Source organism: Grammomys surdaster, unplaced genomic scaffold, assembly GCF_004785775.1.
Source record: "Grammomys surdaster isolate TR1022 unplaced genomic scaffold, NIH_TR_1.0 126185, whole genome shotgun sequence".
Lineage (NCBI taxonomy): Eukaryota > Metazoa > Chordata > Mammalia > Rodentia > Muridae > Grammomys > Grammomys surdaster.
The window spans coordinates 5,142,904-5,155,442 of record NW_021620991.1 but is presented as its reverse complement, the minus strand read 5'-3'; the positions used below and the strand labels follow the sequence as shown (position 1 = coordinate 5,155,442).

General features: G+C 43.0%; 1 protein-coding gene across 4 annotated transcripts in view; it reads left to right on the top strand.

The window, feature by feature from the left end:
* Positions 1 to 12,539, top strand: part of Rere (arginine-glutamic acid dipeptide repeats) — a 214,443-nt gene that overhangs the window by 70,685 nt on the left and 131,219 nt on the right. For all 4 annotated transcript variants that reach the window (XM_028757843.1, XM_028757840.1, XM_028757842.1 and 1 more), the window contains exon 6: positions 7,274 to 7,378. In XM_028757843.1, coding sequence (XP_028613676.1) covers positions 7,274 to 7,378 — 105 coding nt within the window. The remainder of the gene's footprint in view (positions 1 to 7,273; positions 7,379 to 12,539) is intronic.

The following is a 12,539-nucleotide window of genomic DNA, read 5'->3' as shown; positions in this document are numbered from 1 at the left end:
GGATTTCTCTGTGTAGCCCTGGCTGTCCTGGAACTTGCTCTGTAGACCAGGCTGGCCTCAAACTTAGAAATCCAAATGATGGGATTAAGGGCATGCGCCATCACTGCCCAGCTCCAGTTTTCTTAAGTCTGAACATTTTTACTAAAAAGGATGCTAAAGAGTAGAAGAATGTATTGAAGATACAGGCTGAAGCAGGAGGGGACATCACATCTGATTAAAATGGATGTGTCCTTCTGTTCTGTCCTGTGTGCCCTCTCTAGAGCTCTTTCCAGAGCAGGGCCAGGATCACATGCTGTGTCTACATGTGCCACGATCTGTCCCTTGCACATGCTGTGTTTATATGTCTGGGTGGTTTAGGACCTCGTAAGTGACGTAACAAGTATGGTAGCTGTGTGTGTTTGGGTCTTACTGCTATGAAGAGACACCGTGATTAAGGCACCATTTGACTGGGGCTGGCTTAACAGACTCAGAGGTTCAGTCCATTAGCATCAGAGTAGGAAGCCTGGCAGCACGCAGGCAGACATGGTGCTGGAGAAGGAGCCGAGAGGTCTCCATCTTGATCTGAAGGCAACAGGAAAAGGGCTGTATATCACACTGGATGTACTTGAGCATATATAAGACCTCAAAGCCCACTCCCCAATAACACACTTCCTCCAACAAGGCTACACCTGCTAGTTTTGCCACTCCCTCTGGGCTAAATGTTCAAACACATGAGGCTATGGGAGCCAAACCTATTCAGATCTCCACAGTCGCCAACATCACAGCTTGCCTCCCCAGAAGTGGTAAATGATAAGGTTGTATCAAACAACAGCAAGACCCCATGTGTGTGTGTGTGTGTGTGTGTGTGTGTCTGTGTGTGTGTCTGTGTCTGTGTCTGTGTGTATCTGTGTCTGCCTCTCCCCCCCCCCCTCAGAATTTGTGTACAATAAAAGCCATTGAAACATGCTGGCTTTAGCTTACCTACTTACAGTGAGATGCAGCTGTCCCTGACTCGATGCTCACCTGTGTCGCGTGTTCAGTGACAGAGCCTACAGTCTCCTGTGCAGAGCTACAAAGATAGATCAGTTGCTTTAGGCAGAAGGCTGGAACATTTATTTAAGACTGGTGTTTGTAAACACTGGGGCTGAGATTATATGCCGTTATGGCCTTTGTCTCAACTGTTCATTCATTGTAGCCATTGTGGGGCACGTACATAGATAACATATAGATAAATGAGTTGGCTGTGCTCCACTTGAGCCTTTTTTTTGTTTTGGTTTGGTTTTTCAAGACAGGGTTTCTCTGTGTAGCCCGGCTGTCCTGGAACTCACTCTGTAGACCAGGCTGGCCTCGAACTCAGAAATCCGCCTGTCTCTGCTTCCCAAGTGCTGGGATGAAAGGCGTGCGCCGCCGCCACCACCACCTGGCCAGTTGAGCCTTTTTAAAAATGGAAATGAATTGCTTTATTTTAATTTCTCTTCTCAGGAATTTTTTCCACTTTTTTTTTTTAACTCTGTTAAGATGTAAAACTGTTCTTGTTCTATGTAAAAACAAGCAAGTGGGGTCATGGGGCCTGTGGGTCTGTGGCTGAGCTCTGCCATGGGAAGGAGAGGAGATGTTAGAGTTGTCTGTCTACTGGGATTAAAACATAACAGCCAGTAAAGATTCTAGTCAGATACCTTGGGGGGAAGGGGACTTATATATTTGCTAGTTGAGAATCCAAGGTGCTGGGCCAGGGCAGTGGCTAACGACTTCTTGTGCCCAGAAGGAGCACTGCAAGCCTAGAGTGACCCAGAAGGAGCACTGCAAGCCTAGAGTGACCCAGAAGGAGCACTGCAAGCCTAGAATGATCACATTTATCTGTGGTTGTTTATAAACTTTTCTCAAATTCTCAAAGCTTTTGTCTCCTTTGAAGGTGAGTTCCCAGGCTCTAGTTAAGCCTACATGCTCGCCAAGCAAGTTAATGAGAGTTAACTTAGGCTGATGAAACGAGTGGTTAATGCAGTGCAACTGGCCAGGTTAGCATCTGTCCTGACGGAACTTTGCTCTTTCCAGCTTCCCACTGGTTGGTCACCGTTTTAAAAGGACTTCCAGTTCTAGTAAAGGAAATAGTGAAAGATGTAACTGGTTTTCCAGCATGTTTTGACATAACTGCTTTAAATGAATATTCTTGGGGATTTTTAACATTTGAGATTTGATAGATAACATTCATCTAATTTTTAGCATTTTTAGAAGTGTGTAGTAGTTGGACACAGATAAATGTGGACCACTCTAGGCTTGCAGTGCTCTTTCTACAGTATACACATGTACATAAAATAAATAAGTCTTTTAAAAAATAATTTTAGGGACTGAAGAGATGGCTCAGCAGTTAAGAGCACTGACTGCTCTTCCAGAGGTCCTGAGTTCAATTCCCAGCAACCACATGGTGGCTCACAACCATCTGTAATGGGATCTGATGCCCTCTTCTGGTGTGTCTGAGGACAGCTGCAGTGTCCTCATATACATAAAATATACATATACATAAAAATAAATAAATAAATCTTTAAATAAATCTTTAAAAAATAATAATTTTTTAAAAATGTTGTACAAAAAGTAGTATGTCTGGTACGAAACCTTCATTTCCATTTTTTTCTTAAATGACTTATTTTTCAAGATTGTAATATATCACTCACGTCCCTTTCCTTCCTCCAAGCCTTCCCAAAGGGGTTTTTCTCCTTTCTCTTTATTCAGATTTGTGACCTTTTTTGTATCAATTATTGTTACATAAAATGCGTGTTATATGTTCCTGAGTGCAACCTGTTCTGTCTATATAGTGTTACTTGTATGGATGTTTCCAGGGATGACCGTTTGGTATTGGATAACCACAGATAGTGTAGCCCTGGCCTCTCAATGAGGAAACTTCTCTAGTTTCCTTTTATTAGGCTTAAATGAAGCATTTCTTGGTGACCTGGTGACTGGATGACAAGTGCTTATTTTGTTACTTTATGCTCTGGCCTGGTAAATCTTGTTGAAAGCCTGGCATTTGCCACACCTGATGCCCAGTGTGTGGCTCTAACCGCATTCTCAGCGGTAGTATCTCACCAAGGAAAGGTTTGGGGTGTTTCTGTGCTTACCTCCATCAAACAGGATGTGGTGGCAGAACCCTATTAGTCTTCATTTATTCCTTTTTTCTTCTCCAGAGTCAGGGTCCCTTCGCTTAAACTTTTGATGAGTGAGCTGTGATGATTGAGATCAGTGTTTTCTGTCGATTTCTCTTTTTATAGCTCGCCCACAGGGAAGAGCATGGGCTTTTTCACACATGTAAACCAGTGCTGCTACTATAGATAAATTCAGTTTTGAAGGGGACACAAATAAAACAGTTCATGGGCACATGAAAGGAGATCAAATGAGTATAATGGAGAAAACCAGAGGACAAAAAAGGAGAAAGAGAAAAGCTCATAGTGTTGGCTCCTAGCACCATTCTTTCAAAGATCAAAGGACTTGGTACATGGATTCATGCCGGGTGCAGCCATTGACCGTCTCTGCCGTCCCATTCACTTTCCGTGAAGCCGAGGTCTATATTTTTCTTTTTAGCTGGTGCTAGAGTTGGGTTATAAAAGAGAAGGAGAGCTTTGTCCTTTAGTCACTGTGAATCAAAAGGAAAACAGAATTCCTCTGTGGGCTTTGCTTTGTAAACTGTGACACCTTAGCTTTTCCTTACCCAAAAAGACAATGACCTTCAGTCTGGGCTGTGTTGAGAAGTGTGTGCTGAGCCAGTGTCACTGCTCTGTGCGCTGCTTTGAGCCCGTAGCCTTACCCACCCCTCATCTTTTACCTTTCTGGTAAATGTCACATAGGTGCCTGTTTCCTTATTTAACGACCACTGCTTACCACTACCATTGCAGAAGCCAGCATCTGGAATTGATGTTGTGCTTGAGTTATCTGTTGCCGAGGTAGCATTTTTGGTTGACATAGTGACATAGCTCTGGAAAGTGCCAGACTCAAACAAGATGACTTCAGCTGAATCCTGCTGTGACACAGCTTTGTGACAGAATCAAGTTTGTTGATTTTTGAGTCATCTATTTGACACTTTTGGGTCATGTGACCTCACAGTGCCGTCGTAACTTGAACATACATCTTTGACCTAACATCCATTCCAGCGGGCATGTGGAAAAGCACTCACAGGGGGCCTCCTGGGTTGCTTTACTAATTTATGTTCTTTCTTAGTTACCGAATTTCAATAATGTCTATAAAAAAATAGTGTTCAAGAAAGAAAATCTTACAATACAGTTATTTATGGTATTGAGGATATCAGTTTCCATGGATTTTGTTTCTTTTTGCCCAATAGGTGGCTTGATTGGGCATTCACATGCCTTTGGTAATGGGAACTAAACTTAGCCCTAGGAGCTGTCTGGTGAAGCTCCAAGCATGAGCGAGCCCACGTTCCCATCTCTTTCAGTTGTGTTGCTTTCCCCATTAGGATGAGGCTTTGTTGGTGCTGTGTGGATTGGCTGGTCTGTGACCGGAAATGTGTACCCTGACGGAAGGACAGTATGGGAGGTCACAGGTGGCCCTTGCCTTGATGGCTGGGTTTCAGCTTGCTTACTCTCTGCCTCATATTGTGTAGTAGTTACAAGAAAAAAAATACTAAGGTAGTTCAGGCTACATGCTACCATCTTACCTAGGGGTCCATATTTTACAGAGGTAACTTAGGGTAAATTTTCTAAAGTTCATGGCCCTTGACCAAATTAGTCAGAGCTTCTGATTTTCATCATGTTCCTTCTGGATTAATTTACCTCTGTGTTTTGCTGTGAGCAGCTGCCATTGTATTTATGGGTGAAAACAGATGAGTTACCTCTGTAGAGAATCCTTTAAGACGTTTTGTGCATTGCAGAGTTCTGTCTCTTTCAGCTTAAGCTGCGTGTTTTTGGACTTAGAACGCTCTTACTATTTTGTCCACATGTGTTACTGTGTGTTGGGCAGCAGAACGTGTCCATGTCTCTGTCTACACAATGTTTAACACCTTTTTGTTCTGCTAGCAATTAAGGTCTCTGCAGTCTAAGTTTTATTGTGGGTTCCAGTGTTGCTTTTGACACTAGCTCTGTGACGACTTCTTTTCTTCTTTGAAATGATGCTGATGTTGGCAAGTGTTTGTGTTGAGTGTGTTGATCGGCTGATGGAGAACGGCCGTGCTTGATGACTTTTCCATCTCAACACACAGTCTGTGTTTCTGTTTTATAGTGATGAGTGTGTTTACCCCGGGGTTTGCACAGCTTTCATTAGTTCTTTTCTAACACTGACCTTAGGCCTGTTGAACTTTGAACTCTGGGTGATAGTGCACAGCCTTTGTTTTCTGGGTTGTGTCACTTTTTAAATAAGATGTATCTACTTTTATGTGCACTGGTGTTCTGTCTCTGAAAAAGGATGTCAGGTCCTCTGGGACTGGAATTACAGACAGTTGTGAGCTGCCGTTTAGGTGCCGAGAATTGAACCCAGATCTTCCTTAAGATCAGCCAATGTTTTAAGCGCTGAGCCATCTCTCCAGCCTCACTTAGTCACACTCTTAAAAGTTGCTTGTATTTTAAGTCATAAGACAAAAATGTCTGTCTGATTACATTTCAATAAATTTGTAGTTTACCATGAAAAACAAAAGAATACAAGTCCTTTATACTCAGAAATTTAATACTTCCTCTTAAAACAGCTTTTGATACAAGGGGAAATAAAGCTAAAACAAAAGGAAGTTTATAAAAATAAAAATGCCATATAGTCTGGGCATGCATTTTAGAAATGTTCAAAGGAAAATTAGTTGTAATAAACATATCAGTAAAAAAATTTCTTGCCCGGGCGGTGGTGGCGCACGACTTTAATCCCAGCACTTGGGAGGCAGAGGCAGGCGGATTTCTGAGTTCGAGGCCAGCCTGGTCCTCAGAGTGAGTTCCAGGACAGCCAGGGCTACACAGAGAAACCCTGTCTCGAAAAACAACAACAATAACAAAACCAAAAACAAAACAAAAAAGTTCTTAAATTAAAAATCATTTTTAATGAAAGAAATTCCCAGCTTATAACAATAAACAAAAAAACAAGTCTCAAGAATGTACTTTTGTCCTGGTTAAACAGAGAAGGATTTAAGTCAGTCTTGTTTACAGAATCTGCGTGCAAGCAGGGTTTCTGCACTGCCTGGAGTTAGGAGTGTTGGTCCTGGGCACCATGCTAATTTCTGTGTGTGCATATTGTTACACCATGAGAAACCACAGTGTGAACTGTACACAGCTGTGTCCTGAAAGCACAAGTCAGAAAATCAAAATGGGATTCTGAAAATGTCTGGAAATGTCAGGAAAGCCATAGACAAAGTTGGAAACTGAGAAAGGAATTTTTCAAAACAATTCTCTACTTTAACCTGGTGGCCTAAAGTAGAAAAGACTATTGGGAGGTCCTCTGTTGTAAGGCTCTCAGCAGCTCTCTGCAGACTGCTGCTGTGAAGTCTCTGCCCCCCACTCATGTGATTGCTTTTGCTTTACATACACTCCAGGAGTGGGAAGACTTTCCCAGTTGTTGATCATTAAAGTCAGTTTCTAGGTCATGATCCCTCTCTGGTGTTATGGAAGGGTCTGTCCTCACTGTTTGTCCTTTAGCGTGCAGCCTTACCGTAGTGTCTTCAGAGTGACTGCAGGATTACTGATGCTTTCCTCTTGGTTTTTGAGGACGGTTTTTCATATATACATCGTGTTTGCAGTCCTCCTGGCTCAGCCTCCCTGGTGCTAGGATTATTACTATATGCTAGAAAGTTCTGAGTCCAGATGTTTCAACCAGATGGAAAAGATGGCAGTTTTCTTTTTTACACTCAGCCCTTCTCATCATCCCATTAAACACTGGGAGATAATACCTTGCTTTTGAGACAGACCATGTTGTTGTCCATAATCTGCTAAGAGTGTGTGTGCGCTGGCATGCACATTGGGAAGGTGGGTCCACTGAACAGCATGCCATTTCTATCATTTGCCTTGAGTTTCTGGTGCCTGGGCATGGCTCCCTGCAGGTTTGTAGTATTGCACAGGTTTTAGGTATAGGATGGCTCAACTTTGGTTGACAGTCACACCTAGAGATGCTGCTATTCTCCTATGTGGTACTTTATGAGGCATAATGAAGTAATCATTAAACGAAACAAAAACAAAAATTTCCAACCAAGCATAGACACTGTCTGTATTTTTTATACACTCTAGATTTAGTTGTGTGCCTCCCTCAACCCATCCCACTCCTGCTGCCCTTGTGATTTGCAAAGTAACTAATTTAAACATGTGTTTTGTCTTGTTTTTTTCCTCAGAGGAAAGTGTAACATCTCCCATTTTTCTGACATATTTGCTGCTCGAGAATTTAAAGCCCGAGTGGACTCGTTTTTCTACATATTAGGCTACAACCCCGAGACAAGGTAAGTCAGTCAGTCACTTACGCCTCCTTCCTTTCTCACTAGTGTGTGCTTGTACATTTACATGTCTGTGTTTAAGTTAGCAAGATCCCAAACAATGACTGAATGCTTACACATCACAGTTTGTGCCTTTGATGTTTAGTGCAGCTTGTTTGCTTTTACTTTTGTTAGCCAAGAAAAGGCATGGGAATGACGGTGTAAAGAGGAGGGTTAAGGACGTAGCACGGCTGGCTGTCTGTGCTTGCAATTTACTGGGAGAGCATTTCCTTGGTGCAGACTTTGTCAAGCCTTGCATAATATATTGAAAAAGATAAGTCAGTTTGGAAAGTTAGATGCTTCTTGTTCAGTTTGCTTCAGGTAATGAAATCCAGAAACACTCACAAAGGTCTGGTGAGACTAGGGGTAAGAGATGGAGAGCACCCTGTTGGAGCCATCTTGGCACATGTACATGTGTCACAGAATAATGATTTACATGAAGGGCAGTGTGCCTACAAGAGATGCACCAAAGACGCAGCCTGAAGTGGAAGATGGCCCTGTGCCCAGTTAGCCTTAACTGCAGCTTGACTTCAGTCATCTTAAAGGAGAGCCTCAGTTGAGGAAGTACCTGGGTCAGATTGGCTTGTGGGCATGCCTGTGGGGGATTGACTTGGTGACTGTTCTTTCGTGCTGGAGGATCCAGTTTGTGGGGAGCACCACTTCCTAGACAGGTGATCTTCGGCTGTATAACAAAGCCAGATAAAGGAATGGAAAGTTCACCAGTCCAGAATGCTTGCTTTGCTTACAGGGACCTACGTCATTTCTCAGCAAGCACACTGTAGCTCACGGCCATGTGTGAGGCCAGTTATAGATCTCATACCTGTCTAGCCTCTGGAGGCCACAGACATCCAACACATAAACTCACATAGGAAAACACAAGTACGCATAAATAAAATTAATTTAAAAGCCTAATAAAACAACAGAAAGAAAGGCAAGAAAAAGAAAGCTAGCTAGGTATGTCTGCATTGTTCCTGCTGTGCTTCTTTGGCTATGAGCTGAGTTCCTTGGTCTGCATTGCTGCTTGTGTGGAATGACAAGTAGCCTTCAAGTTGCTTCAGTGGTGATATGGAGTTGTAAGCATAAATAAACCTTTCTTTCTTAAAGTTCCCTTTTATCAGAATGTTTTGTCACAACAAAATGGATGGAAAACACCTGTTAGTATACCAAGTAACTGGGAGCAGGGTTAGCTCTGGTTTCATCTGATAAAATAGAGGTCAAGCCCTAATTAGGGGAGATGACGGTCATTTGGAGACCTTTGTTGTTGTTTTGTTTTTTTTTTTTTTCAAGACAGGGTTTCTCTGTGTAGCCCTGGCTGTCCTGGAACTCACTCTGTAGACCAGGCTGGCCTTGAACTCAAAGAGATCTCTACCTGCCTCTGCCTCCTGAGAGCTGGGATTAAAGGCGAGTGTCACTGTGCCAGGCTCTATGAGGAGGTTGTAAGACTTGCAAATAGCTATGTGCTGAGTTTTGAGGGTAAAATAAACACTGCTGCACAACAGGGTCTAGATAGGCCAAGATAAAAATTATAGTGGATGACTTTGTTCCTTCATTCATTCATTTTGGTTTTTGTTTTGTTTTTTATAAAAGATTTATTTATGGGCTGGAGAGATGGCTCAGTGGTTAGGAGGACAGACTGCTCTTCCAGACGTTCTGAGTTCAATTCCCAGCAACCACATGGTAGTTCACAACCATCTATAATGGGGTCTGATGCCCTCTTCTGGTGTTCTGAAGACAGCTACAATGTATTCATATAAATTAAATTAATAAATCGTTCAAAGAACATTGGGCTAGGTATGTACTTCAGTGGTAGAGTATTTAACTAACAACACATAGGCAGTGTGTTCAGCCCCTAGTGCCACAATAACAAAGAAAGCAATACATTCCCTTCCCTGCATGCTAGGAATAAACCTAATCAATGAAGTAAAAGACCGTTACAATGGAAAATTTAGCAACACTACCCTAGGGCTGGAGAGATGGCCCTTTTAAGAACACATAAAGCTCTTCCAGAGGAATTGAGTTCAGATTCCAGCACCCGTAACTACAGCTCCTAAGGATCTGCTGTCCTCTTCTGGTCTTCATGGTTACCCAAGTGTACATACATATAAATATAACAATAAATATGCAAAGAATAATACCATTATTAAAAAAAAACTAAAGAAGACACTTACAAAAAAATACCTCCCAAGCTTATAAGAATGTAAAATTAGCTGGGCAACGTTGGCGCACACCTTTAATCCCAACACTTGGGAGGCAGAGGCAGGCGGATTTCTGAGTTCGAGGCCAGCCTGGTCTACAGAGTGAGTTCCAGGACAACCAGGGCTACACAGAGAAACTCTGTCTCGAAAAAGCAAGGGGGGGGGGTGTAAAATTAATACTGTAAACATGGCTGTATTCCTAAAAAACTGTCTAGACATAGTTTCTTTCTCATCCCCTTCCACTGATATTCTTTACAGAACTAAAGGTAATCTTAAAACTTATGTGGAAGCACAAGTATCCCAAGTAACTAAAGCAACCCTAAACAGAAGGAACAGCTATGGGAGGTATTGCTACTTTCCTTAAGTAGACCTCAGAGCCATAAAACAGCAACAGCATGACTGCTCAGAGGCTGGCTACAGCCTCCAGGTCTTTAGCAGAGATGCAGAGCATACACAAGGAGAAGAAAGCGCTCCTCAAACAGAAGGTGCTGCTCAGTCTGGAAATCCGATATGGAGAAGGGTGAGGCTCATCCCCGTCTCTCATATCATGCTAAAGTCATCCAGTGCACATAGAAACTTGTGTGTGAGACCTGGAACTGAAAAGCACTCCACTAGCTCGATAAGTAATAGAGAGTGACAGATGGTGTTGTATGGGATAGGAGTCTTCTGCACAGCACACGGGACAGCAGAGTCTTCTCAGTGGGAGAAGAAAAGCTTTGCTGGGTCTGCGGCTTACAGGGAGTTACTATGAAGACAAGCGTCATGTGCTTTCTCATAAAATCGAGAGCTGCAGGGTGTGGGGGAGAGATGAGTTGGGGCGGAAGGAGGGAGGAGGGAAGAACAACAGAGCGTAATGGAGACAAGACAAGTCCCACTCGTTTCTCATGTGTAGGATCTGAAGTTCTCCAATTATGTAGAGGACAGGAAGGGAGGGGACAAGTCGTGACTGCTTTCTCTCGGACATGGAAATTAGCTTTAACTAACGTCAATGCATTTATAGGACAAAGCAAGAGGGAGCGCGTGGGAGGAGGAAGGGTCCGGCGGGAGAGCAGGGGGTGGGGGAGAGGGAGGGCGAGCCTAAGCAGAGACCAGTGAGAGACCCCGAGAAAGTCACTACATATGAAAACTAATCACAGCCAAGCAACCGTAACTGTCCCAAAGTAACTGAAGAGAGAATTCACTTATATTTGTATGTAAACGTGTGTGTGCTCACATCCACACTAGTCACCAGTCAGATGTGGCACAGTCTGTCAAGGATGTTAAAACCACAGATATCAGCAAATGATCAAGTTGTAGATGTTGCAGACGTCTCAGGTACGTCTGCAATATGAAGGTTAGAGAGGAAAGAGCTCTCCTCTGGGAACTGTACATTATTATGTAAGACACGTAAATACAAAGTGGATGTTGTTTAAGGAGCCCTTTCTTCTGAAGGATGCTGAGAAACCATATAAATTTGAGTGGTATTCTTAGGCTGGGCTGGCCTGTCTCGGGGAAGGCACACATCCTGCCTGTTGTGTATAAGGACTCACTACTGGGGCATGCCATTAGTGTCTGCTCAAGTAGGATACAAACTACAAGGGAGAGACAAATAAGAGCCTCTAGTCAGGTGCCAGCCTGACCTGAACCCTCAGAATTCAGCTCTGAGTTCACAGTCTCCGATATCCTGACACTCGGGGAACACTCACTTTGTCTTATGTAAACAAGACTCATTCCAAGTTTCCTTCTTCGGGTCAGTGTCCTCTGCAAGATGGTATCATTGCATTATGTCTTATATGTATCATATGAACAGTCTAACTCAAACTCTACTAAGTAGGTAGAAAATAAGTTTCAGCCAGATGGTGGTGGTGCACACCTTTAATCCCAGTACTCACTCTGGAGGGAGGGGCAGGTGGATCTCTGAGTTCAAGGCCAGTCTGGTCTATAGAATGAGTTCCAGGATAGCCAGGGCTACACAGAGAAATCCTGTCTTGAAACCCCCATCCCTCCAAAAAGAAAGAAGTTTCAGCTTAGAGATCTTGGTTAAAAAAAAAAAACAAAAACAAAAAAACCCGTTAGGCCTACTATGTAGTCAGCCAGAACACTAAAGTCTTTGGTTGGGCTGCAGTAAATTGGTCTTAGCCATGTCTCAGTTCTGTGTTCTATGTCTTCTTTTATGGTCCTGATTTGTTCAGCTAGTACTTCATAACTGCTTAACCTGACTGCTTCATCTTTGAGTTAAGGGCTCTAGGAAGGGCTCTCTCCTTGTAGCCCGGCATGCCTGCATCCTAGTCTCATGCTAGCACGGTATGTTTGTGTTCGTCCATAAGTATTCGCTTCCTGGAGTTTGTTCTACATCAGTCATGTGAAGGGGGTCATAGTTAACTCTGAAGGTGATTTTTGTAAGATTTGGGTATTTTTGTGTCTTCTTGGTAATTATAGAAGTTGTTACATATTTTCATTGACAGAGTTCTACAGACTTTAATCTCGTGAAATATCTTTGTGTAGCTTTTGGGGATGAGCCACATAAGCATTTTCTGGGTTACTGTCATGTCTGAAAAGCCTTCAGCAAAATAGCACAAAGCACAGATCTTATTATTTCAATAACTTTTGCCAGAAAACATCTTCAGATATTGAATAAAATATTTAAAAGCCTGTAAATGCAGAGCTGGGTTCCATATATGAAAACCTGAATAGGGAGCGTAGCTTTGGTTCATAGTGTGAGGTGTTTAGGTCAGGCTTGTGGTTGGTCTCCAGGGAAGCCTGCTTGTGTCCCTAAAAGTCTCGAGGAGAAGATGATGTAAGAAGCAGACTCATGCCAGTGAAGCCCCATGACAAGATCCGTAAGAAGTGTCTGGAGGGATAGACCCTAGTGCAAGATAGTGCGGGATGTGCGGTAGACTGTCTGTGAAGGTTAGACCCTAGTAAAGGATAGTGCGGGATGTGCGGTAGACTGT